The 27,736-nt window shown below is 40.7% G+C and overlaps 1 protein-coding gene across 8 annotated transcripts; it reads right to left on the bottom strand.

The window, feature by feature from the left end:
* Nucleotides 1–473: 473 nt before the first annotated feature.
* On the bottom strand, nucleotides 474–26,639 carry APTX (aprataxin). Of its 8 annotated transcripts, none has more exons than XM_063081814.1 (10): nucleotides 26,584–26,637; nucleotides 15,712–15,926; nucleotides 13,389–13,515; nucleotides 12,179–12,315; nucleotides 10,739–10,785; nucleotides 10,195–10,497; nucleotides 9,539–9,598; nucleotides 8,388–8,614; nucleotides 3,485–3,588; nucleotides 474–2,761 (listed from the first exon to the last, which is right to left on the bottom strand). In XM_063081814.1, the coding sequence occupies exons 3-10, from the start codon at nucleotides 13,466–13,468 to the stop codon at nucleotides 2,607–2,609; spliced, it is 1,113 nt and encodes a 370-aa protein (XP_062937884.1). In that variant the 5' UTR covers nucleotides 13,469–13,515; nucleotides 15,712–15,926; nucleotides 26,584–26,637; the 3' UTR covers nucleotides 474–2,606. The 8 variants fall into 8 exon arrangements, with proteins under 8 accessions (XP_062937884.1, XP_062937886.1, XP_062937887.1 ...); XM_063081816.1 differs by having other exon boundaries at nucleotides 15,712–15,805; nucleotides 26,584–26,631; XM_063081817.1 differs by lacking the exon at nucleotides 15,712–15,926 and having other exon boundaries at nucleotides 26,584–26,639.
* Between the last annotated feature and the right edge of the window lie 1,097 nt (nucleotides 26,640–27,736).

Below are 27,736 nucleotides of genomic sequence, written 5' to 3'. Positions count from 1 at the left end.
CAGCCAAATCTGAAAGCTTCAGAAATACAAGGTGTTTTGAAGTGAAAGGTTAATTTATATTGTGGTTCTCAAGCTTTAATTGAATAAAGATCACACTGAATGTTTTAAAATGAAGATTCCCATGCCCTCAGGATTGTACTTAGTTCTGTGCACAGGTGTTTACCTTTTTTAAAGAGAAAACAGAAAACTGCCATTCTAAGGATTTTTTTTTTTTTTTGGTAACATTTTTTGTTTGTTTTTGGCAACTGGCCCAGTAAGGGGATCCAAACTCTTGACCTTGGTGTTACAAGGCTGAAACCAGTCATTATGATCTCAGGAGTCCATGGAGTACATCTTTAGAAAGTTTCTAGGGACAGTAAGGAGTCACATGCAGAGAGAGGGATAGATGAGGTAGACCCTCCTTCCCAACCCCCACCAAGATAAAAGCAGTTACCATTTATTGAGCCCTTCTCCATACCAGACAATGTGCTAAACCCTTTACATGGATTATTTTATTTTATCCTTATAACTCAACCCTGTTATGCCAATTTACACATGTGAATATGAAGGTCAGAGAAAATAAGTGACTTACTCAAGAACCCTCAGCTCTGAGTAACGTGGGACTGGGACCCAGCTCTGAATCCAGAGCCTGTTCTTATATGCCCATGATTCTGAAGAGTTTCAATGCCTGGTACCTGATGACAGCAAATGGGAGGTTATGGAGCCACATCGCCACTACAGCTGGGTTAAGAAGAACCCAACAGGCAACTGGGTCAGCAGGCGACCACTACAGGAGAGGAAACAGATGATCAGGCGGGCTCAAGGGTCCAAGGTCAAGCCAGACAGAAGGAACGGACAGGTGGGCTAATGAGGTAAGGATTACATTCCTGGAGTACAGAAGGAACAGAGGACAGAGATGAAAGGTTGGGTAATAACAGGGGGCCTTTAAAAAGGGGCCTTTAAAGGAACTTGCTGGCCTTGAGGAAATCAATGAAACAACATGAAAAGCTTTTGATCAGCACAGGCCCAAGGTCCCTGGGTTCTATGGCCCCTGCTAGTTATTCCCACATTTATGCTGTTCAGCTGACAGGGAAAATAATGAGTTTGATGCCTCAGAACCAACACTGACTTTGTAGCCCAGGACCTTTTATAGAATATTAGATCCTCCAACAAAATGGATGAGGCTGGAGAAACTTATGTTGAGTGAAATAAGCAAAGCACAGAGGGATAAACACCACATGTACTCACTCATAATGGGAGCTAAGAGAGAAAGAAAGAAGGAAAGAAAGTCCACAGTGATGCGTTGGGCTTGCAAAAGAAGAGAACATACCTTGGGATACAAAGCGGAGTTGGGGTAGTGGGGGAGGTGGGGGATAATTGGGTGAGGGACATGGAGTACAAACACAATTTGTGGTAAGGTGCATGCTGCCAATATGGATCTGGCCTTCGCATCTTGGGCACGAGGGGTGACAATCAGCTTTGTATCTCATGAATATTCATAACCAATTATTTTAAAAAAGAATATTAGATCCTCATCCTTTAAAGGGGCACAACAATAGTACCTACCTCACAGAGTTCCTATGGTGAGAATTAAATGAGATAATTTGCTTAGCATAATCCTGGACACATAGGAGTTGAACAATTGTTAGCTGCTATAATCATTAATTACTACTAATTATTACTATACCCAAGCTCACCAAGCAACCACTATGGCATCTTGTTTACTTGTGAAATAGACTGAAGTCAAATACGGTCTCTGAGGATTGAGGTTTTCTTTCACCAAAGAGAAGCTTTTGTTAAAAGAGTGTTCTTTTTTTACAACTCGAGTGAAAGGTCATATCCCCAAATATATCAACGATTTGATCAAAAACAATTTTTTAGCTTTGGTTCCGATATTACCCAAAAACCAACTTGATAGAACAGTTCCATCCAAATTTGTTCTCAGGGAGAAATAAAACTGTTGTTCTATGAAACTTTTTCATTCACCAACTACTTTTTCTTGCATTAGAACTGACTGTCAGCTGAACTTCTGATAGTTTTTAATCACTTAGGAGAGATGCCTCAAACAAATGAACTTTATTTTCAGGCAACAGATCCAAGCAGGCCAACAAGAAGACCTGACAGCTGAACTGTGATGAACATGGGCAAAGTGTTTACTCACCAGCCAGGAACCCCTGATATTAGAAGAAAACCCCACCCTCCACCCCCTCATCTAGCCTCTTTGCTCACAAGGAAGAACAAATGAGACAGACTTTCTGAGAAGGCAGTATTGAGGTGATCTTGGATAGAAGGGAGTGGAAGAGACAGGAGAAAGTAAGGCTCCCCATGAAGGAGGGAAGAAGAATATTACAGAATAGATTAAGATCATAGAATAAGACCTACCAGTGCCTTGAGGATAAACAAGAGACCACTAAACAAGAGACCACTCTGGCTGCTCTGATGAAAAAGTGCCACATGCCTCTGGGGAGGGGGGATAAATGTGAAGAACAGAGGTATATAACCGGCCCTCTGCTTCTATATCCTGCATTAGATAAGTATTTACACACATGAGTAGAAGTTTGCAAGCAACCCAGACAGGTGCCAGCAGAGAATCGGCCACACTTGCTGGAAGTTCCAGCTCTGTAAAATCACTTTGTCCAGTGCTTCCTGAGGTGGTCTTTCAACTGAGGAATGGAAGGCAGCAGCTGCTGGCACTCATGACAACGAAGTGGTAGCTTCAAGAGTTCAGACATCCCATCTTGGACAGTCACTCTGCCAGCCTCCTTTACCATCTTGATCACAGCTGCAAGCAAGGAAGAAAAGTTCAAATCCCAGCTACTCTGGAAAGCCAATATAAGATACCACACAAAGAAAATAGGGCTCCAATCAATATACCAGGTATTCTAAAGTTATTAAGCTTGAAGTTATGAACGGGCTTGATCAGATTCTAAATCTGAGCAACTTACCTTTGAGATAATACATTCCTTCAGGACACACTCTAAGCAATCCATGTTACTACGTCAAGAACTTACCACAGTGCTTTACGCCTGGTTGGTCCTTGATAAATGATAGCTTTCATACCAGCAGTACTGAAGTTCCCCAGTATACACACCAGGAAATGCTTCCTTCTACATATACACAGTCTTCCCCTATTAATTAACCACTCCTGACACGAGAGCCCTCAGCTCCTATCCAGTTGGTAGCAGAAGAGACAAAGAATTTTCAGAGCTTTCTCATCCATGAACTCCAATAATTCTCACAATTTTTAAATCCCCTGTTGTCACAAAACATTTTTTGACTCTGACATAACAGCTTTCAAGGTGCCCCAAGAAGGCTGCTCGCAGTAAAGTGGTAACTGTACTATAATCCAAATAACCCAGTTTCTTTTAATAGTGCTCTCTTTATAGGGAATACCAAATTGTACATGGGTTTTTGAGGCCAAATTGTTATTCTGAGAAACTACTGAATCAAGTATAAGAACATCTGAGAAAATGAACAAATGTGAAAACCAAAGAGCACTATTTACCTTGTGATTCTAGGAAGTATTCTGTATTGAAAGAATTCCAATGCTTTTTGTTTTTAAGGCAAGGAGAATCAAAATCCTGGCTGATCACATGAAGGTGTACATGGCTAGTTGAAAGAAAAAAAAAAGATCATTAAAAACGATGGCTCAATCAAAATGACAAACAGTAAAGTATGGGTACATGAAGTATCAATAGTGTGTCCATTTAATTCAATTCACTCATTCATTTACTTAAAATATTTAATGCTCAGTAAGTATTTACTGGGTCAAGGACTGTTCTAGGCACTGGGAATTTAGCAGTGAACAAATAGGAAAAGCCTCTGACCTTATAGAAATTATATTCTAATGAGGGAAGACAAATAATAAGTAAACAAATAAACAAGGAAAATTCAAATAGTTAACATTGCTAAGAAAAAATAAAAGATGGAAATGGGATAGAAGGTGCCTGGAGGTAGAGGTTGCCTCTTTAATTAGTTAAAGTGTTCAGAGAAGGCTCTGCAGTGACTTGAGCTGAGAAAGCAGCCAGGCAAGCAAGATCTGGGGGAAAAGTGTCTCAGAAAGTGGGGAGGCCAAGTGCAAGGGCTGTAAGATGAAAAAGAGCTTGGTGCAACCAAGGAACATAAAGAAGGTAATGTGGCCAAACTGTATGTCCAGAATCATTGGAGCCCAGGAGCAGAGAATAAGCAGGAACCAGATCATAAAGGGTTTTAAAGGCTGGCAAGGGGTTTGCATTTTAATCTGATTACATTAGGAAGCCACTGAAGGATTTTAAGCAGGGGAGTACTATTATCTTATTTACACTTTTACAAGATCACTCTAGCTGTTGTATGGAGAAAGGACTGCAGAAAGTGTAAGAAGGGACACAGGCAGACCAGTTAGGAGGCTGCTGTAGCCGTCCACGCCAGAAATATCACAGCTTAGACTAGAGATGAGCTGTAGTTGAGATGGCAAGAAGCAATCCTATTTTGAATATAGATTGGAATAGAACCAGCAGGACTTACTAATGGACTAGATGCTGATTTGGGGCAGTGCCACTTACTGAGATGGAGAAGGTTAGATGAAAAGCAGGTTTGGGGAAGAAAATCAGTTGTTCTATTTTGGATTTGTTAAACCAAGTAGAATGCCTTTTTGTGTGACTTTCACTCTTACAATCAGTAAGATTTCACATTCCCCAATAAATAATCAAAATAAATCAGTATGTGTGCAGAATCCAAAATAGAACATAAGCAGGAAAAAAATAAGAATAACTATCGCAAATGAATAAGAGAACCACACTAAAGGGTGTGAGGAAGAAAATAACTAATCTAAGTAACTTTAGAAATCATTATTTTGACTGGATACTGTGAGGCTAAAGACAAAAAGACGGCATACAAATATTAGTTAGTAAATGTCTTTCTCACAGGGGTATGAGTTAGCAATTCTGTAACTATCTTATATGTATACTAGTATTAAACAAGTAAGTGAACTTATTATCGCTAATAAGAACCAGGTTTCTCACTGTTACCCTTGGAAAAAGAAGTTACAAAAAAAGAAAAAGGGAAACAAGAATGAACCTTGCAGAGCTGGACTGGAATCAGAGGTATCAGTATGAACTCACAGTTTTCCATCTACATATACATGTAGATAATTACAGAATTAGAGATGTGTGTGTGTCTGTGTGGGTTAGGATTCACACATGTATTTCCTGGCTCCATCTGAGAGGACCTAGGAGCAAGACACCCTGGAATCAACACCCACTTCTCTCATTACAGAAACCTAGTGCCCAGGTCTTAGTTTAGAAATACTCTTCTCCAAAAAAGGACCTAGGGCTCTTTGGAGAAGTGGTTCATTCCAGGACTGGAACACAAAAAAATACAAGAAGAGCCTGGAACATCTTGTGAGACCAAAAGAAAAAGAAGTGCTCAAAAAATGTTGGGTACATGCCAAAGTGAAACAGGAGCCAAACTAAAGGAGCTGCCAGTGGGCCGGCCCCGTGGCTCACTTGGGAGAGTGCGGCGCTGGTAGTGCCGAGGCCGCAGGTTCAGATCCTATATAGGGATGGCTGGTGTGCTCACTGGCTGAGCGTGGTGCAGACCACACCGTGCTGGAGGTTGCGATCCCCTTACTGGTCAAAATAAATAAATAAAGGAACCACCAGTGACCAAAGCTAGAACAATTTGAAGAATAAAATAAATAACAATAGCATTGAATTACAACCCATAGAAAAAATGCCCATGAGTCCATACTGATAAACAATTGAATAAATAAATAATGAGGGAGAAGGGACAGCTCTTCCATACAGAAGAATTTCAATTAATAAATTAGATGAGGGAAGTATAAAATCTCCTTAGGTAAACACCATAGTAAAAAAAAAAACAACACCAAAAAAGGTAAATACCATAGCAATAACTATTGTAGGCAAGATCCACAAATAGGTACTAAAATCATCCAGTGCAAGTTTGAGGAGAGACAGGATAGTAGCACTGTCTCAAGATAGCTCCCCTGAGATATTCCACAATTACAAAGGGAAAAATAGTAACTTTGAGTACAGAAACCTGTGGCAGACACGACATTAACAAATGATCAAGGTTAAAATCACTTGTAAAAAGCCAGATCAACATTCCTTGCACCCCCTGATATGATGCCTTGGGAAGAATACAATCACAAATATCACTTCTGTGGTATTTTTGGCAAAAGAAGTGAATAATCTCAGTCTAATCATGAAAAAAACATCAGACAAACCCAAATTGAGAAACATCCTACAAACTACAAGTAGCCAGTACTCGTCAAAAGTGTCAAGGTCATGAAAAGCAGGAAAGGAGAAGGAATTGTCACAGATTAGGGAAGACTAAGGAGAGACGACAAAAAAATGCAATGTGGGATCCTGGATTGTATCCTGGAGCAGAAAAAGAACATTATAGGAAAAAAAGGTCTACAGTTTAGTTACTGGTAGAAATTACGAAAGGTCTTTGTTCTGCTTCATACTTTTTAAAAATATTTTCTAAATTGAAACATTACTTTTACAATAGGAAAAATTATTCGCTTATTACCTTTTCCTTTCTATCATGTTTATCTATTCAAAATTACATCATAAAGAGTATCATAAAAGGGTATGTAAGTGGCAACTTTCCTTACTGCTCATTTTGCTTCCCACACACACCTGCTCTTGCTTTTATCGTTCTCCTTAGCACAACAGCATTCATTAAATGCAAAAGGTCTGGACACCATAATTACTATGTGAAAATGGCTCAGTGGTCAAGGGTTCTGTTAGGCATGGGCTCTGCTGCATTAGGAAAATAGGATTATGGGTGACTTTTCCTCCTAAATTTTTGAACAAGTTTTTAACAATAAAAAACACGTATTTTAAAAATGAGATCCAACATACATCCACCCTATGAGCTAGCAATTCCACTTCTAAGTACCCAAGAAGAAAAAAAATTAATTATGTCCATAATATAGGCATGAATCTAAAAATCATTAGACTGACCAAAAAAAGCCAGGCAAAAAAAGGTGTATGAACTGTATGATTCCATTCGTATGAAACTTTAGAAAAGACAAAAATCATCTATGCAGAAAGAAATCAGAACAATGCTTGGTGGTTGAGAGGGGACTGACTAGAAAAGGGCACAAGGGAACTTTCTGGGATGAGATGATAGATGAGTTCTATATTCTGTATCTCGATCAGAGTGATAGTGACATGACTATATTTGTCAAAAGTGATCAAATTATACATCTTATTATGCATTTAATTGAATGTAAGTTATGCCTCTTTAAAAGAGAGAGTATTGATTGGGGAAAATGTGGCACAAAGATTTCATTTAGTTAAAGTAGCCAGTAAACTAAGTCATAATTACCCACCTAAATAAAACGTGAGTGTCGGTGGTTAAAAAAAAAAATACCTGAAGGAAATCTGTCACATGCTACAACATGGATGAACCTTGAAGACATTATGTGAAGTGAAATAAGCCAGTCACAAAAGGACAAATACTGTATGATTCCACTTTTATGAGGTACATAGAGTAGTCAAATTCATAGATACAGAAAGTAGAACAGTGGTTGTCAGGGACTGGGGGGAGTGAAGAATGGGGTATTATTGTTTAATGGGTACAGAGTTTCAGTTTGGAAAGATAAGAAAAGTTCTGGAGATAGATGGCAGTGACAGTTGCACAATAATGTCAATATACTTAATGCCAACGAACTGTACGCTTAAAAATTATTAAAATGTAAATTTTGTTATATATATTTTACCATAATCTTTAAAAAGAAACAAGGTTAAAAACCCTGAAATCTAGTCTCATCTTATTGCTTAGATCAAAGGAACTGAGGACATATGCCTTGTTTACATGCTTTGAAAAAAATCAATCATTCCTTCCTGAATCCTTCTGGGGATAAGGCAAACTCTATACTTTTCTCTTTCTCTCTCTTTTTTTTTGGATAGTAGTCGTGCTGAGAATGAGCCCCAGCTGGCTGGTGTGCATGTAACTAGGAGGGCTGACAGAGAGCGGCGGGGTCATTTTATTTTAAATCTTCAATGTACTAAACTGTGACTACAGAAGTCTATGATGTTTTTTCCCCTTCAGAGCAATGGTCCTTAATCATTTGGGGGTTACAGATAATTTTGAAAAATCTAATAAAAGCCACTGACCACAATTCTTCATCTGAGGTTAACAAAACTACTACTTCACGTGTCAGGCCCTCAAAGATTTAAATTTTGAGAGGAACAAAGAACCATATAAGCAGAAGACAGGACTTAAGGCTTGCAGGCAAGTCAGGCAGAGGGGTGGAAACTTTAGTCCACCTCCCTTGGAAACATCCCACTATGCTCCCCTGGGCTTCCAGGCTATCAGCTCACTCAGCAAGCCCAGGCTGAATCTATCTGCCCACCTGGACAGAACCAGGAGGCACCAACACTACCCACAAGGCTTACCTCATGCTGGGAACGGCATGGTAGCCCAACCGGAAGCAGAGTTTGCTGGACCCAGCAAAATCTGCAATCACCCTTTCCCCCACAGAGTGCATATGTTTGAGGAGTTCAAGGTGGTCCCTGGTCAGAGCCTTCAGACTGGAAATGGAGGCCCAAGGTAAGACCAGCCAGTGGTGACGGGCCTTAGGGTATTTATCCTTAATCACCACCACCTGCTCATCTTTGTAAACCTAGCAGAGGGCACAAGAAAAGGAAACAAATATCTACTGAGAATCTTCTGTGTACCAGGTGCTGTCATATTCATTAAGTCACTTACTTAATCCCTACAACAATCTTGTGCAAAAAGGTTTTAGTATCACAATTTTGAGAGAGGAGAGCACTGAGATTCAAATAGATTGAGTGTCCTGCACAAATCATTAAGTGGGAAATCTAGGATTCCAACTAAGATCATGTTGACTCCAGAGTCTGTGTTTCCAACCACCACACTATACAGCATACACAGAAGATGCACAGATGTGAGGTAAAATCTCTGCAGCATAAATTCAAATGCATCCTTCTCCACTCTAATATGGCAGACTGTGTGACACATGCATATGAGTTCCTAGGAGCTCTTTCAGACCTGGCTCCTTGTCAACCGGGATATAACTGAAGCAGAACTCAAAGGCTCTTCCAAGGATTATGCATGATTATTAATCCCAAGCAACACAATACTACGGTCATAATACATTATTTGATGCTCCCTTGAAAAGGACCACATTAAGGTTAACACAACTTCCCTTAATAGTAACTAGAGGTTTAAAGGGATAAGGCAGGGCCGGCCCGTGGCTCACTTGGGAGAGCGTGGTGCTGACAACACCAGGTCAAGGGTTAAGATCCCTTTACTGGTCATTTTTTTTTTTTAAATTACATAAATAAATAAATAAAAGGGATAAGGCAGAGAGGACACTCATTCGAAGAAGTTAGCTTTTCTCTAAAGAATTCCAGTTGCTACCCTATTGCCAATGGAAAAAGCCACTTAATCCCACAGAATAGCCTGATAAAATAAATCTCATTCAGAAGGACTGATATCCTTTGATTTCAATTGTTATTATGACCTCTGTGGAGTGGTCATTTAAAACATGAAATGTACTTAAATTCCAAAATTTTATTCTGACCTGCATTTTGGGATCCTGCATAGAAATCTTCAAGCCTTGACTCCAGTGACCCAGTGATTCCTAAACAAAAAAGAGCAACATAAATTGCATATGCTAATAATTAAATATGGCATTATTTAATATTGTGTGCAGCAAAGTCTAATCAAACTTGGAAATAAGGTTAGTTTTTGAGAATTCAACTAGAAAGACCCCCATTATTTCAATCCATTGCCTTTTAGACCATAAGCCACCCCCACTGTCTTCCTATATTCAGAGCTGGATATTTAGATGAGGCCAGAAATGCCAGAGCGTGAATCATACCTTCCTTGGCCTCTCACACTCCAACTTCGGCCTGACCAAGTTTCCACTTTGACATCAGTATGTGAATTACATGATCTATGAAAACCTTCTATAGGTCAACAACTGACCCATTTTAGTTGTTCAATGTTAAATATACTGCCTACCTTCAAGTGGCTTACCTCAGGAATTCAAGAGAAAAACACATAAAGGGACATTCACCAAAGTGATATTCATGCCAGAAACAAGTGACTCTTTCATCATGGTTAATAACCCCGCACATGTGTCTGGGCTTTACAGTTTAAAAAACAATTAAGCAGTCACTCAGTCATTATATCTCATTTAATCTCAACATCATCTGTCAACCACACTACCCTCACCTTTTTGGTAGATGCATCTTTCTCCTTCTTTGGGGGCAAAGAGCACTGGCCAGGGCTGCTCCCAGGTTCCAGCCCTGCCCCAGACTCAGCTTCCTGGGCAGCATCCCTTTCTACAGAATCACTGTTGCCTGACCTCTTTCTCTTTCTGTGTGTTTCCAGGCCAGGGCTCTTTGCCTCTTCCTCAAACTCTACAATATATGGATAAAGTTCATTCACCATGTGGAGAACCTGGCCAGGCTGCAGCTTCACCTCTTGGTCCTTCCCAATTATGATTGAGTCAATGCTGGTGGGATTGACCCCTACCTATGGAATAAATCATCAGAAAATAATTATAATAATAGCAATAATGCCATTAGTAATACAGCTGCTGCTATGTTAGCCAATTTCTATGTGCCAGACACCATGCTTAATGTTCACCTATATTACTCTGTCATTTCCACACATGACAGAGAAGGCTTCATTGGCTGGCACAGACACTCTAAAGTCAATAGCACAAGAAAATCATCAAGTGTAAAATGGAAATCAAAGTTATAAGCACACATACCTGCTTTACCTTGACATATCCCTTGTTACATTCTGCTTTCAACTGTACTGAAAGAGATTAGGAAAAGTTAAACACAAATGCAACTAAGAACCAGGCACTTGCTTCTGTTCTCCCTAAAGGTCAATAAATCCTCACTGTAGGAGGCAGCTTGAAAGACATTTCCTGAAAGACCTATGAGCAACTGGGGCTCCAAATCCCACCAATTTCTAACAGCTTCAAATCCTTCCATAAAATGGCCAACAATGTACATATTCTCTTACCTACTGCTAATACCCCTATGAGGCAGCTTCAATGAATCCCCACAAGTTTCCCTGTTCCAGAACCTCTGGCATGCTTGGGATCACAGACTCTGCAGCCAGGAAAAGGTTCCCATTTCCCTCACAAGCTCTTGGCTGGGGATTACATCCAGCTTCCACTATTATTACAAAAAGAAAAAAAAAAAAAAAAACCTGTCAGATGCCTTCAACAGAGAAAGAGGTAAAAAATACATTCCTGAAAAACAGAAGTTCAGCTGGCCTTGGGTGGAGAGGAGTGGAATGTTCTAGAAAGAGGATTGCAAGGAGAGAACATAAGCATGTGTGAGAAGAGGTAACATTACTCGTGTTAAGTGAACAAAGTATCTGGGGTTGAGACAGGGAGCAAAGAAGAGACACCACAGCTGCTCACCAGGGAGGACAGGCAGAGGACAGGCTGATGCACACAACACATGCCTCTAGTTGCTGTTGTGAGGAGAAGGACAGAGAAAGAAAAACAGCAGCTAATTCTCTACCTTGGGCCTAGCAAGCTCAAGCATGGCTTTTCTTCCCTCCACTCAGATTAACTTAGGTAGAGAAGACCATAGTCAGTGCTGCAAACTCCAACTCTCTAAGTCCAGAACACTTGGGAAACCCTACCACAGGAAGTCACACTGCAAGCAGCAGTGAAATGTCCAAAGTTCACAGGAAAAAAATGAAGTACATAATAAGGCTTTTCCCTGAGGGCAAGGACTTTCATTTGATTAAACCCTAAGAAAGACATAGTCTTTTAAAGACACAACCCTCTGTGTGAGTTAATACGTGAAGGATGGCACCCCTCATCACTTCTCAAACACGGTTTCAGCCTGCAGACCCCACAGTTACTGCCTTGCTGCCGAGTGAGCAATCTCCCTGGACAAAGCAGAGTGTAGGGAGGACTCAATTCCACTGTCCCATGGTAACAGGATGGAATCTGCCTGTTCCCATCCCTCACCCCACCCTGCCTTGAATGTTACCACATTGGGAGGGCAAAATCAGGAATGAATGGGACCCTTGGTTCCGGTTGAAAAAGCTCAGTTCCTGTGTTTTGTTTTTGGCAGACAATAGGTTTGCCATCAAGAAAACCCAGGAAATGTGTATCTTTGGTTATCACTCACTATCTTATTGCACCAAACCTGGTAATCTCCACATTCCTATGACCAGTTACCTTGCTGTCGAGAACATTTTTTATCAGTGATCTTGGTCTCCGGACCACGCCCAATCACAACCGCTTCCAAGTGTGGAAGTTTGATTCGCTGGTGCTGGCTGTCCTGCCTCACCAACCAGCAGACCCGCATCATCACTCTGAGAGAAAAAACAAGAGAATCACTGGAAAAACAGATCCACTAGCACAAGGAGTCCTCCAGGGCCACACTCCAGCCCCACCACACATGTGATTTACCAGCTGTTTATCTTGAGGCAAGTGACTTCACCTCCCTAGTCTCAATTTCCTCACCTACAAGCCGTGGTAATGACAGGACTCAGGAAGCTGTTGTGAGGATTAAATGAGATAATGTGGATAAATAAGTACTTACCTCCCCGCCTGAATCATGCTAAGCAATCAAGTGTTTGCTACACATTTATTGATATACTATATGTGCTGGACATTAGACTATGTGCTGAGGGTCAAAGTGTAAATAAAACATTGTCCCTGACGGCTTGGAGTGCAGTGGGACACATAGACTAATATACTGATTATTAAAATATAATGTGATAAGCACTAGAAGAAGAAAGTAACCAAATATGGCATCAGCCCAGTGAAAGGACTGACTTGACTCTTCCAGAGTATTTTATAAAACTTCATGAGGAAGAAATATTTATGTGGGAGTTTTAAAGGATAAGAAGGGGTTTGCCTGACAGAGAACCAAGGACTTAAGAATGAAGATGTTATGTTCTTCAGTTCTTAGGTGTCTTTATGTGTATTAGAAGGCTTCTCTGCCTTAAATGCCATAATATACTGATGTTAGAACAATACATTTTACTCTCATCTGCCAGATTATCATAATAAATATGCAAATCTACAATTTCTAAAGTGTGAATGTGGCACTTTTGAGCAAAACAACCAGTACAACAGTGGAGATGCTGATGTTCTTTTGAAAAACAATCCTTATGGTCATTTGGAGTATCAGTAGGAAAGAAGGAGACAAATTCAGAAGAGAGGTGAGACTTCAACAAAGGCAGACGCAAAGAGAGGAAGAAGAGCCAGGAGATAAACTCAATTACTGATGATATTTGAGGAATGACAAAGGAGTAAAGGGAAACACCCACCAAAGATTTCTAATCTAGAAGATGCCCATTAACCAATACACAAGGAGACATAATTTGATATTAGGAAGGACCAATTTCACATTGAATGAAACACAATTAGTTTAAGTTACCTGTGGAAGATCCAGGGGTCAAGCTGGGTATTAAAGAATACGAGTATGAGGGCCGGCCCGTGGCTCACTTGGGAGAGCATGGTGCTGACAACACCAAGCCAAGGGTAAAGATCCCCTTACCAGTCATCTTTAAAAAAAAAAAAAAAAAGAATACAAGTATGAAGTTCAGGAGAGAAGAATGGACCAAATATATGTATCTGAGAGGCATTAATATGTCATAGAAGCTTAGGCAACGAGAAAGGATGCAATCACCCAGGGAGGTGGAAAAGGGAATTATGGGCAGGGACAGACTCTAGAACTTCATCAGTACTCAAGCCTCTAACACCCCATCTCTCCAGGAAGTGTTGCCTATAGGCAAGGCAGCACTTAAGCCCTCTGCACAGCTTTGTGTCCATAAACAAAAGAAAAAGAAACCAGATTTTAAAAATCAGTTTCATTACCATCTGCAAAGACAAGACAATGCAAGGTAGAGTGAGCAAATGAGAGCTGAGGAAGTGCACATTCATAGGAATTGGATTAGTGTGAGCAGATGTGCCAAGGAGGTACAAAGTCCTATATTAATCAGGAAAGTCTTCCAGAAACAACCCCATTAGAGAAGGCCAGGAGCCAGGGGGACTGATAAGTAAGAAAAGGAGTAGGAGGGGGCATTCTATTTTTTAAAATTTTTTATTGAAACATATTGATTGTACATATTTATGGGGTACAGTTATATTTTAATACATGTATACAATATGTGATTATCTAATTAGGTAATTAGCATATTTCTCATTGCAAAACTTAATCATTTATTTGTGATATGACTATTTGATCCCCTCTCTTCTAGTCATTTGATAACATGCAGTAAATCACTGTTAATTATAGACTCCTGGGTCAACTGTATACCAATAGAACTTATGTTTTCTGTCTAGCTGTAATTCATATCCATTAACCAGCCTTTTACTTCCGCCCCTCCTCTTTCCTGCCTCTAGAAACCAGTTTTTCTCTCTCCTTTCAACAGCTCAACTTATTTTTTTTTCGGGGGAGGGGGGTTGTTATTTAGCTCCCACATGAGTGAGAACATTTGGTACTTCTCTTTGTGCCTGGCTTATTATGCGTAACATAATTTTCTCCAAGTTTATCCATGCTGCTGTGAATAGCAGATTTTCATTCTTTTTTATGGCTGAGTAAGTATTCCATTGTGCTTATATATAGCACATTGTCCTTATCCCAGTCATCCGTCAATGGACATTTAGGCTGGTTCCATATCTATTGTAAATAGCAATGCAATAAACATGGGAGTGCAGGTATCCCTTCAACATGATTTCCATTCCTTTGGGTATATACCCACTACTGGGACTGCTGGATCATATGGTTGTTTTAATTGCAGTTGTTTGAGAAACCTCCATACTTCTTCTATAATGGCTGAACTAATTTACAATCCCACCAACATCCCTTTCTTCACATCCTTCCCAGCATCTGTTATTTTTTCTTTTTTTATAATAGCCCATTTTAAAAAGCACAAGTGACAGCACAGATTTCAGCAATAGCAAGCCATGGGTCAGGGGTAGAAAGCAGACTTAGCTGGCTGAACCAGAGGAGCTGCCCCAAAGAGTCACAAAAAAAGGCAAAGGTATTGAAAGAACACTAGGTTAAAAAGTTTAGATTTAACATAATCAGCAGGAGATAACTGCCAGATTTTGAGCTTCACAGTAAGATGAAACAAGAAAATTCAAAGAATACTTTGCCAACAGCTGTGTGTAGGCAGAGTAGGATGGAGAAATCTGGATTCAGGGATTAGTCAGAAGGCTGTTAAAATAATATGGGTCAGAGTGGTCCAAAAGGCAGTTGAGCTCTAAAAGGCAGTTCAGCAGGTGTCTGTGAAGGAGCTGAAGCAAGAGCAAAAACGGTCAGCTGTAAATTTAAAATCCTAGTCCTGAGTGTCCGAGCGGTGAGCAGAGACTGCACGATGGCCCCGGACCCCTGGTTCTCCACATACGATTCTAATTATCAAATTGCCCAGGAGGTTGCCGAGAAAATTCAACAGCAAAATCAGTATGAAAGAAAAGGTGGAAAGACATCCAAGGTCCAGCCTGATGAGTGAAGAAGCTAAGAGAGGAGCACCCAACCCTTGGCTCTTTGAGGAACCTGAGGAGACCAGAGGCTTGGGTTTTGATGGAATCCGACAACAGCAGCAGCAGATTATCCAAGAACAAAATGCAGGCCTTGATGCACTTTCCTCTATCATAAGTCGCCAAAAACAAATGGGGCAGGAAATTGCGAATGAATTGGATGAACAAAATGGATACTGCAAAAAGGTGCCAACTATGAAGCAGAGAGCCCTCACCAGACACCGTATCTGCTTGATCTTGGATCCTTGATCTTGGACTTCCCAGATTCCAGAACTCTTGAAATACGGTATCTGGTTTTTCACTGGTGGACTGTAACAGTAACAAAATCACTTGTAAAAGAGCTTGCTGGACTTTATTGACTTCCAGCGGCAAGATGGCGGTCTGAAGGCAGCGGCAGCGGTGGAAACTCAAGACTCAGGGGCCCCAGGGACTGGAAGAAATCACAGTGCCTACTTGGAAAGAAGAAAAGGTAGCGACTTGCCCCAGCCCAACCCCAGAGCGGGCCCCTAGAAAGGTTGGAGCCGTGGCCGCTTGCAGTCAGTGACCACGCAACTCTGCACCCGCTGGCGGAAGCGGGAGCAGCAGCACCAGAGGACTGGCAGCAGCGGAGCCAGCGGCAGCGGCAGCAGTGGAGGAACCAGCGGCAGCGGAGCCAGCGGCAGCAGCAGCAGCGGAAGAGCTGGCGGCAACGGCACCAGCGGCAGCAGCGCCCTCAACAGCAGCAGAAGCAGCACCAGCGGTGCCAGCGGAGGAACCGGTGGCAGCAGCAGCAGTAGAGGAGCCGGTGGCAGCGACGGCAGCGACAGCGTAAGCGGTAGTGGTGGCAGCGGCAGCAGCGGGGGAAGCGGCAGCAGCGGGGGAAGCGGCAGCGGCAGGAGCGACACCCTGCAGTACTGCCCCGTCACCCAGCAGCCCAGCAGAGTCCAAGCTGAACAGAAAGGTGGCTCCCTGGCAAGGCCCAAGACCCGAGGCAACCACACACGCAAGGCACTAGTGGCCAACTGAGTAGTCACTGAGGTAGCCATACCAAATTGGCAACCACAGCAACATCTTAGTCAGTCAATAGTGTCAAAACTGAGGACTGTGAAACCCCCTGCCACAATGAATAAACATCAAAGAAAAGATATCAGAAATACGAAAAATCAAGAAAGTATACCACCCAAAGATGATAAACCTCAAGCTCTAGATCCTATAGAACAAGAAGCCCTTGAAATGACTGACAAGGAATTTCGAGTGGTAATTCTAAGGAAACTGAATGAGATACAAGAAAACTCAGCTAGACATCATGATGAAAGGAGGAAAAGTATACAGGACCTGAAAGAAGAAATCTACAAGGAAATCAATGCCCTAAAAAAAAATGTAGCAGAACTTGCCAAACTGAAGAAGTTATTCAGAGAAATAAAAAACACAACAGAGAGTTTAACCAGCAGGCTTATCGAAGTTGAAGAGAGAACCTCTGAACTTGAAGATGGGCTGTGTGAAATAACACAGGCAGACAAAAAAAAAAGAAAAAAGAACCAAACGAATTGAAAAAATCTGAAAAAGATATCAGACAACCTTAAGCGCTCAAATATCCGAGTCATGGGTATTCCAGAAGGGGAGGAAAAAGGAGACTGAACTGAAAACATATTCAAAAAAATAGTGGCAGAAAACTTCCCAGGTATAGGAAAAATCACAGATCTTCAGATCCAGGAAGCTCAACGATCTCCAAACGTATTCAACCCAAAAGGGTCTTCTCCAAGACATGTTATAGTCAAACTGGCAAAACTCAAAGAAAAGAGAGAATCTTAAAAGCTGCCAGAGAGAAGTGTCAAATCACCTAAAAGGGAGCCTCAATCAGGCTAACATCAGACTTTTCATCACAAACCCTAAAAGCCAGAAAGGAATGGGATGATATATTCAAAATACTTAAGACAGAGATTGCCACCCAAGAATACTCTACCCTGCAAGGCTATCCTTCCGAAATGGAGGGCAAATAGTATATTTCTCAGACAAACAAAAACTGCAGGAGTTCACCACCACATGACCACCCTTACAAGAAATTCTCAAGGGAGTACTGGGTTTGGTTCCTGAAAAATAACTACCACTGCCATAAAAACCCAAGAAAAAAATAAACCCACTAGTATAATAAAAATGGCATTCATGAAGAGAAAACAAACAAAAAGGCGATCTACAACCCAAGGAACCAACAAACACAGAAAACAAACAGTAAATCAGAAAGCAAGGAACAAAAGACACCTAAGACAACCAAACAACAATCAATAAAATGCTAGGAATAAATCAACACTTTTCAATAACAACTCTTAATGTAAAAGGCTTAAATTCCCCAATCAAAAGACCCAGACTGGATGACTGGATTAAAAAGGAGGATCCAAATATATGCTGCCTTCAAGAGACCCACCTCACCCATAAGGACTCACATAGACTAAGAGTGAAAGGATGGAAAAAGATTTACCATGCAAACAGAAAAGAAAAACGAGCTGGAGTAGCTATTCTTATATCTGACAAAATAGACTTTAAACTAAAAACCATAAAAAGAGACAATGAGGGACACTACACAATGATAAAAGGACTGATCCATCAAGAAGACATAACAATCATAAATATGTACGCACCCAATGTTGGAGCAGCCAGATTTATAAAACAAACTCTAATAGACCTAAAGGAAGAAATAGACCCTAATAGCATAATAGCAGGGGACCTGAACACCCCACTGTCAATACTGGACAGATCATCTAGGCAAAGAATCAGTAGAGAAACACAAGATCTAAACAACACTCTAGACCAATTGGAATTGGCAGATATCTACAGAACATTCCATCCAACAACCTCAGAATATTCATTCTTCTCATCAGCGCATGGATCATTCTCCAGGATAGATCACATATTAGGTCACAAATCAAGTCTCAATAAATTCAAAAAAATTGGAATTATCCCATGTCTTTTCTCAGACCATAATGGATTAAAACTAGAAATCAATAACAAACGAAATTCTGGAAACTATACAAACACATGGAAATTAAACAGCATTCTACTTAATGACATATGGGTCCAAGAAGAAATCAAGCAGGAAATCAAAAAATTTATTGAAACTAATGAAAATAATGATACATCATACCAAAACCTGTGGGATACTGCAAAAGCACTATTAAGGGGGAAGTTTATTGCATTAACTGCTCACCTCAGAAGAATGGAAAGATGGCAAGTGAACAACCTAACACTTCACCTTAAAGAACTAGAAAAACAAGAACAATCCAAACCTAAAGTTAGCAGATGGAAAGAAATCATTAAGATCAGAGCAGAACTGAATGAAATTGAAACCCAAAAAACAATACAAAAGATCAACGAATCAAAAAGTTGGTTTTTTGAAAAGATAAATAAAATTGACAAACCATTAGCATGGCTAACAAAAAAAAGAAGAGAGAAATTCAAATAACAAAAATTAGAAATGAAAAAGGTGATATTACAACTGATTCATCTGAAATACAAGGAATCATTCGAGACTACTATAAACAACTATACGCCAACAAGTTTGAAAATCTGGAGGAAATGGATAAATTTCTGGACACACACAAGCTCCCAAAACTGAGCCATGAAGATGTAGAAAATCTGAACAGACCAATAACAATAAAGGAGATTGAAGCTGTTATCAGAAAGCTCCCAACAAAGAAAAGCCCAGGACCAGATGGATTCACAGCAGAATTTTACCAGACATTCAAAGAGGAATTGACACCGATTCTTTACAAACTATTCCAAAAGATTGAAACAGACGCAAATCTCCCAAACTCATTCTATGAAGCAAACATCATCCTGATACCAAAACCAGGTAAAGATATAACCAAAAAAGAAAACTACAGGCCGATATCCTTGATGAATATAGGTGCAAAAATCCTCAATAAAATACTAGCAAACAGAATACAGCAACACATACATAAAATTATTCACCACGATCAAGGGGGATTCATCCCAGGGATGCAAGGTTGGTTCAATATACTCAAATCAATAAATGTGATACACCATATTAATAAAGTCAAACACAAGGACCATATGATCATCTCTATAGATGCTGAAAAAGCATTTGATAAAATTCAACACTCATTCAGGACAAAGACCCTCTATAAGTTAGGTATAGATGGAAAGTACCTCAACGTAATCAAAGCCATATATGATAAACCCACTGCCAATATCATCCTGAATAGGGAAAAGCTGAAAGCTTTTCCTTTAAGAACAGGAACTAGACAAGGATGCCCACTCTCACCACTCCTATTCAACATAGTGTTGGAAGTACTAGCCAGAGCAATCAGAGAAGAGAAGGAAATAAAGGGCATCCAGATTGGAAAAGATGAAGTCAAACTGTCCCTGTTTGCAGATGACATGATCCTATATATCAAACAGCCTAAAGCCTCTACAAAAAAAACTCTTGGAGGTGATAAATGATTTCAGCACAGTAGCAGGATACAAAATCAACACACAAAAATCAGTAGCATTTCTATTCTCCAATAGTGAACATGCAGAAAGAGAAATCAAGAAAGCCTGCCCATTTACAATAGCCACCAAAATAATAAAATACTTAGGAATTGGGTTAACCAAGAATGTGAAAAATCTCTATAATGAGAACTACAAACCACTGCTGAGAGAAATTAGAGAGGATACAAGAAGATGGAAAGATATCCCATGCTCTTGTATTGGAAGAATCAATATAGTGAAAATGTCCATACTACCCAAAGTGATATACAAATTCAATGCAATTCCTATCAAAATTCCAATGACATTTTTCTCAAAAATGGAAAGAACTATCCAGACATTTATATGGAATAACAAAAGACCACACATAGCCAAAGCAACGCTGAGCAAAAAAAATAAAGCTGGAGGCATAACACTACCTGACTTTAAACTATACTACAAAGCTATAATAACCAAAACAATTTGGTACTGGCATAAAAACAGACACACTGATCAGTGGAATAGAATAGAGAATCCAGAAATCAACCCACACACCTACAGCCATCTGGTCTTTGACAAAGGCACCAAGCCTATACACTGGGGAAGGGACTGCCTCTTTACCAAATGTTGCTGGGATAACTGGACATCAATATGCAGGAGAATGAAACTAGACCCATACCTTTCACCATACACTAAACTCAACTCAAAATGGATTAAAGAATTAAATATACACCCTGAAACAATAAAACTTCTTAAAGAAAACATAGGAGAAACACTTCAGGAAATAGGACTGGACACAGACTTCATGAATACGACCCCAAAAGCACGGGCAACCAAAGGAAAAATTAACAAATGGGATTATATCAAACTAAAGAACTTCTGCACAGCAAAAGAGACAACCAACAGAGTGGGAGAAAATATTTGCAAAATATACATCTGACGAAGGATTAATATCCAGAATATACAAGGAACTCAAACAACTTTACAAGAAAAAAACAAGCAACCCAATTAAAAAATGGGCAAAAGAGCTAAGTAGGCATTTCTCTAAGGAAGATATACAAATGGTCAACAGACATATGAAAAAAAGCTCAATATCACTCAGCATCCGGGAAATGCAAATCAAAACTACACTGAGATACCATCTCACCCCAGTTAGTATGGCTTAAATCCAAAAGACTCTGAACGATAAATGCTGGCGAGGTTGCGGAGAAAAAGGAACTCTCATACATTGTTGGTGGGACTGCAAAATGGTGCAGCCTCTATGGAAAATGGTATGGAGGTTCCTCAAACAATTGCAGATAGATCTGCCATATGACCCAGCTATCCCACTGTTGGGAATATACCCAGAGAAATGGAAATCATCAAGTCGAAGGTATACCTGTTCCCCAATGTTCATCGCAGCACTCTTTACAACAGCCAAGAGTTGGAACAAGCCCAAATGTCTATCATGGGATGAGTGGATACAGAAAATATGGTATATCTACACAATGGAATACTACTCAGCTATAAGAACGAATGAAATACTGCCATTTGCAACAACATGGATGGACCTTGAGAGAATTATATATTAAGTGAAACAAGTCAGGCACAGAAAGAGAAATACCACATGTTCTCACTTATTGGTGGGAGCTAAAAAGAAATAAATAAATTCACACACACACAAAAAAAAAAAAACCGGGAGGGGGGGAAGAAGACATAACAACTACAATTCCTTGAAGTTGATACGACAAGCAAACAGAAAGGACATTGTTGGGTGGGAGGGGAGAGAGGGAGGAGGGAGGGGGATTTCAGTAAAGGGCCACAATAATCAACCACATTGTATATCGACAAAATTTAAAAATAAATAGATAAATAAAAATAAAAATAAAAAATAAATAAAATAGAATCCTAGTCCTGGAGCCTCAAATGATCATGGTGCTACAGGAAGTCCTACTTTTAAATGCTATGTGTTTTCCAAGGGCACGTGTTTACACTTGCTGAAAACTTATGACTGAGCAGGTAACAGACTGACAAATGAAGTATGTCTTCATTACGCACTGGGAAGTTAAGTTATGTGGTGACTGACTAGTCACACTGACAAAAAAAAAAAGAGCCAGAAGAGAGCAGAGTTTGAGAGGAGGGACAGGGAGGAATCCAAGGGGCAGCTGAGAGCATAGCTGGCTGTTGCAAGATAATAGGAGTTACCCCTCCTGCCCTCCACAAACACACACTCATATACTTTATTCCCGCAAAGTTCTGAAGTTATGTTCCTATTTACTACTCCCTGAAAAACTAACACAGTGACTGCACAATGCTTTTGCAACTAACCTTAAAAAATATTTTGACCTATTTCAGCCTCTAGTTCCAATTTCTAGGAATGAAGCCCTTTAGAATACGGGGAGCACAGGGTTGGCCATTTAGCTCACTTGGTTAGAGCATGGGGTGGACAACACCAAGTTCAAGAGTTCAGATGCCCTTACCAGCCAGCTGCTTAAAAATATATATATATATATGGATCACAGAAGGATGGGTGTTCCCGAATCTTTAACCCACTACCTCCAGTAAAACTCCATAAACTGCGAGCTCTATGACAGCAGAAGTTATGCCCATTTTTGCTTATCAGTATATCCCCAGCACTTAATACAATAGTTGGCAAAGAGCAAGCATACAATAAATATTTGCAAGTGAATGATTAGATGATAACCCTCTCCAGGTTCTCATCCTTTCCTTCTCTCTCCTCTCCTTCTCTGGCTCTTACAGTGGAATGCTTTACTCCTCTCTTTGGGTAATCCCATACATCCTCACATCTATGTGGATGAATCCAAATTCTCTACTTTTCAGCTCCGTATGTTTCATTCCAGAGTTGTGGGGATTGGTTAAGAAGAAATTCTGCTAATTACTTAAAGAACCCAAATGATCTGATAGGCCACACAAGGCCAGAAATCTGATAAACTGGAACAGTGTTACCCAATAGAAATTTCTGCAATGATGGAAATATTCTAAGCCTGCTCTGTCCAATAAGGTAGCTACCATGTGACAATCGAGCATCTGAAATGTAGCCAGTGCAACAGAGAAACTGAATATTTTCCTTAATTTAGATTGGTTTAACTTAATTTAAATTTAAAGTTAAATAACTACATGTGGCTGGAGACTACCATAATGCCCAGCACAGCCCTGGAAACTTGCCCAGCCCTAATCAATCTCAAATCTCTCAGACTTGAAGTTAAGACCCTCATCCTCTAACCCCATAGTGGTTACTTATTTCATCTCCCATTCCTCTTCACAGAACTAGTCCCATTAACCAGGCCCTGTCTCTCCTCCCTTCTCGAAGATACTCATACACACATCTTTGTATGCACATGCATCCTTCAAGTATAATGTACTGAATCATACCTCCCAAATAAGTCACTCTTAATACAGTCTCCTGGTATTGTTTTATACTCTTTCCTTTCTCCTAAAAACCCAAATTCTATTCAACTTTTAAGTCCTCCTCCTCCCTGAGGCCTTCATTGAGTGGTCTTTTCTTCTCTACATCTTGTTATTTGATGTGATCAAAGACTACCTTCACAGTTCTCTGAATGTTTAATGTGGAGGTAATTCTACCCTCCAAACGAGATTATAATCTCCTTGGGAACCAACTGCATCACTCCATACACATTCAGGAAACATGGAGGAAGGGTTTCTGTAGATCGCTGACCTGGGCAAGGCACTGTCTTATACTCCAGGATCCCCTGGTGTTCAGCAAACCTTTATAAAGTGCATACTATGTGTTAGGCTCTGTGCTAAATGTCTTACTTACATTGTCTCATTTTAATATTCACATTTTCTCATTTATTCACATTTTCACATTTTTTCATAATATTCTCATTTGAATATGTCTCTTTCTACGGAAGAGAAAATTAAAGCTTAGAGAAGTAACATGTTCAAGTCACATAGCCAATGTGTGCCAGAGCTAGGATTTGAATTAATCCCAAAGAATGGATTCTTAACTACTGCACCATACACCTTTGGCTTCACTCATTTGATCATTCAATCAAAATTAATGCATGCCCACTATGTGCCTAGTGCCATTCTAGTGCTGGGAATAAAGAGATAGTATATGAGCTCTGCCTTCAAAAGGATCAGAGTCTTGTGAAGGAGAGAGACTCAGAAACAATTGTAATAAATGTGGTAAAGGGGCCAGCCCGTGGTGGACAAGAGATTGGAAGGGTGCAAGGTGGTGTGGAGAACAGATATGTGGGGAATGGGACTAGAGACAGGAAAAACAGTCAGAAGTCTGTCATATCTCAAGTGAAAGATGAGGCCTAAAGTAGGACAATAGCAGGGATGGAGAAGATAGCACAGGTGGTATGTTGTAGAAGATATTTACAAGAATAAAAATCTATATAATTAAGGGGGTAAAATCATGAGGACTTAGTGATGGATGTGACTTAAGAGTTAAGTTAGGGAAGATGTTGAGTTCAGTTTCAGGCGTCTGAATTTGAAGTATCTGTGCGACTAGCAGGCAGAGCTGTCAGAGGTAAGGGTGAAGCTCAGAAAAGTGGTCTAAGCTAACAACTTTGATTTGGGAGCACATATGTAGGAGATAGTTAAAACCAAGCCAATTAATGTATTCACTCAGGCAGTGTGAGTACACATTCTATGTGTATAGAATGAAAAGAGCAGTGTGAGAAAGTCACAAGCAATGAAAACAACCAACATTTTGGGCAAGGAGGAAAAAGACTACCCACAGGAGAAATGACTCGTAAGAGAGATGCATGTAAAAACAGCTGGAATGTCAGCTCCTTAAGGGAAGGCACTTTTTTTTTTGTCTTGTTCATCTCTGTATCACTATAAATGTCTGTTGATTAAATCAGCTGAATATACTGTACTGGAAAGCAAAAGAGCAGGGAGTAAGAGGTATGACCAAATTTCAAAAATAGCAAAGGCATCCAGTAGTGATTGGAAAATGTCTGTCTGGTGTGATAATCACTAGTGATCTTGGAGTAAAATTCCAGGGAAATAATGGGTCTGAAAGCTAGACAGCAAGAGGGCATGGGAGGTGAGAAAATGAAAACAGAATTCAGAATACTTCTTTTTTGGTTTTGGCAGATGGTCAGTACAGGGATTAAACCCTGGACATTGGTGTTATCAGCACCACATTTTAACCAACTCAGCTAAACAGCCAGCACCAGAATACTTTTAAAACAGCTTCGGGCCGGCCCGTGGCCCACTTGGGAGAGTGTGGTGCTGATAACACCAAGGCCACGGGTTCGGATCCCTATATAGGGATGGCCAGTTAGCTCACTTGGGAGAGCGTGGTGCTGACACCACCAAGTCAAGGGTTATGATTCCCTTACCAGTCATCTTTTAAAAAAAAAAAAAACCAGCTTGGACAAGAAGGGGAAGAAAGTTACTGGATGACAGCTAAAGGAAGATGGATCACCAAAGACTTTTTTTCCTTTCTTTGGTCGGGAGGAAGTGTCAGAGAAAATCTCAGAAATCTGACCTTGTTTATACATGACTGGAACACAGAAAGAGGAAGAAATGACTAATAAAAACAAGGTCTCATAAATGAAAGCATCAAAGAAAGGTTAGAAGCAAAGGTAAAGGAGTTTTTTTGATCAGAGAGACAACTCATCCTCTGAGACTAAAGGAAATAAGTGTAAATCTAGACTTTATAAGAAGGGAAAGCAGAGGCAGAGATTTGAGGGAAAGCACATCTGATTATCTTAATTTTCTCCATAAAATAATAGGTAACAAAGAGTGAGATGTTTCAGAGCTTAATGAACAGTTGAAGAAAATCAATATAAAATAGTGGTAAACGTCAAGGCCTCTGAGGTTGGACGACTTGAGTTAAAATCTTGGTTCCACCACCTACTCACTGTGTGACCTGAGGCAAGTTATTTAACCTAAGCCTTTATTTCCTCAACTGTAAAACGATATTAATCATTGCTCCGCACAACAGGGTTGTCACAAGGGCTAAAGGAAAATGTATAGCTCAGTGTCTGACAAAAAGCAAGCATTCAACACTACTATCACTCTTGTTAACAGTGAAAGTAGGATGAACGTAGGAGCTGAGTACATGTAAAAAGGTCGTTCTAAAGCAATGACTGTGCCACTAAGTGGGCACAAATCTGCCTCCCCACATGAACAATACTCCCTCAAGTGTTCTACACGATTTCCAATTTAAGTCAAATTCCCAAAAGGATCCAAACCTGGATCACATTAATTCCAAGTGGAAATTATATGCCTGCTTTGCCGAACCGCTATCACTGGTCTTAATGGAAAAGGCCTGCTTCTTCTGGCATTCGTATAGGTTCTGTTGAGGACGCTGTGAAGGGCCCTCAAGTTCCTTTCAAGGAGCGTCTCTGGAGGAAACGCTGTCCTTCCCGACAAGCTGAGCCGCCTCCTTGGACTGGCCAGTGCCCACTCTCTAATCTTCTTTTTACTTGTGTTGCGACCAAACTAGGTACCGGTGTGGGGGGCGAAGTGAGCCTGAGACTAACGTGAGCACCCGCTGAAACACGGCCCACGCGAAAGATGGAGCAACGTCTGCCGAGAAAGAAGCCGTGAGCGCGTCATTCAAGGCACATCACTCAAGGGCAACAGTAGCAACGGCCTAATGCCCACATCCGCAGCTTTCAACCCCGCCAGCACAGGAGACAGACCAACAACCGCCTTACCTCGACTTAACAGACACCGACACGTCCACGTTGCTTCATCGGCGCCTCCTCGCTTCCGGCGCTGAGTGGTGACGTCAGAGACCGGCTGGAGAGCTCCCAGCGACGTCACCAGTACCTCTCCGAGGATTGGCTGAAAATGTCTCGGCCGGGGAGGAGCTCGTTCAGCATCTCTCTACCTAGGGGCCTCTCGCCTGTCACTGCCTCTCAGTGTCCAAACTGGGAAACATCGGGCAGCAATCCCCTCTATGGCCGTTTCTAGGCGGCTGTGCAGCCTCTTGACACTCCTTTCCTAAGGGGAAGCCCACTGTCTTTAAGGCCACCTTTCCCGCTGCAGAGTTATCCGCTGTAGCATTGCTGCCTCCTTTTGAAACTGCAATTTGCTTTCTCCCCTTTTAGAGGAGAAAAGACTGGAGGGGCCAGAGGCGAGGGAAACCTGCAAAGATTTTTTTAATGCTATCTTCATTAAGTGGACTGTCTGAAAGGCAATTCAGGAGAAGAAAAGCAGGATGCGGGGATGAGATGTATATAGTGGTTTTTATAAGCAATTCCAGGATGTTCCCTAAGAGTCATGTATTGCAATTATTCAAAGGCATTTTGACAGATGAAAGAATTCCTATCTCATGGGTGAAGGCATAGTTTATAATTTTTCTCAAATATAATAGAAACTGACAAAGATTCTTTGCTTGGCCAAACTTTAGACAGGCGTATGAATTTTCTGCTAGGCCCATCTGTAGACTTCCTTGTAAAGCCCAGTTTTAGCAAAGAACCCTGCTAAGTCAGTTTAGCAAAAACACCCTCATCCTCAATATTTGATCATCCTTGGTACCTGATCAGGTTCTTCATCCTCCACCATCTCCCAGGTCATGTCTGATCATCTGTGGCCTGTCTTCAACAAGAATCCTGTTAGGTCAGTTTAGCCAGAATTCCCCTTACCCCCAGTGTTTCCAAATTCCCACTTGCCCATGCTGTATTCGGAGTTGAGCCCAATCTGTCTCTCCCACTGCAAGACCCAGTTGCAGTGGTCCCTACACCTATCACGATGGTCCTGAGTAAAATCTTCCTTTATGTGCTTTAGTAAGAATCGATGAACTTTTTTTTTAACAAAACCGAGCCTTAAGGAGTCATGTTCTTGATCAATATGGGAATATTTTTT

This window comes from Cynocephalus volans, chromosome 17 (genome assembly GCF_027409185.1).
Source record: "Cynocephalus volans isolate mCynVol1 chromosome 17, mCynVol1.pri, whole genome shotgun sequence".
Classification (NCBI taxonomy): Eukaryota; Metazoa; Chordata; class Mammalia; order Dermoptera; family Cynocephalidae; genus Cynocephalus; species Cynocephalus volans.
This window is presented reverse-complemented; position numbering and strand designations above follow the sequence as displayed.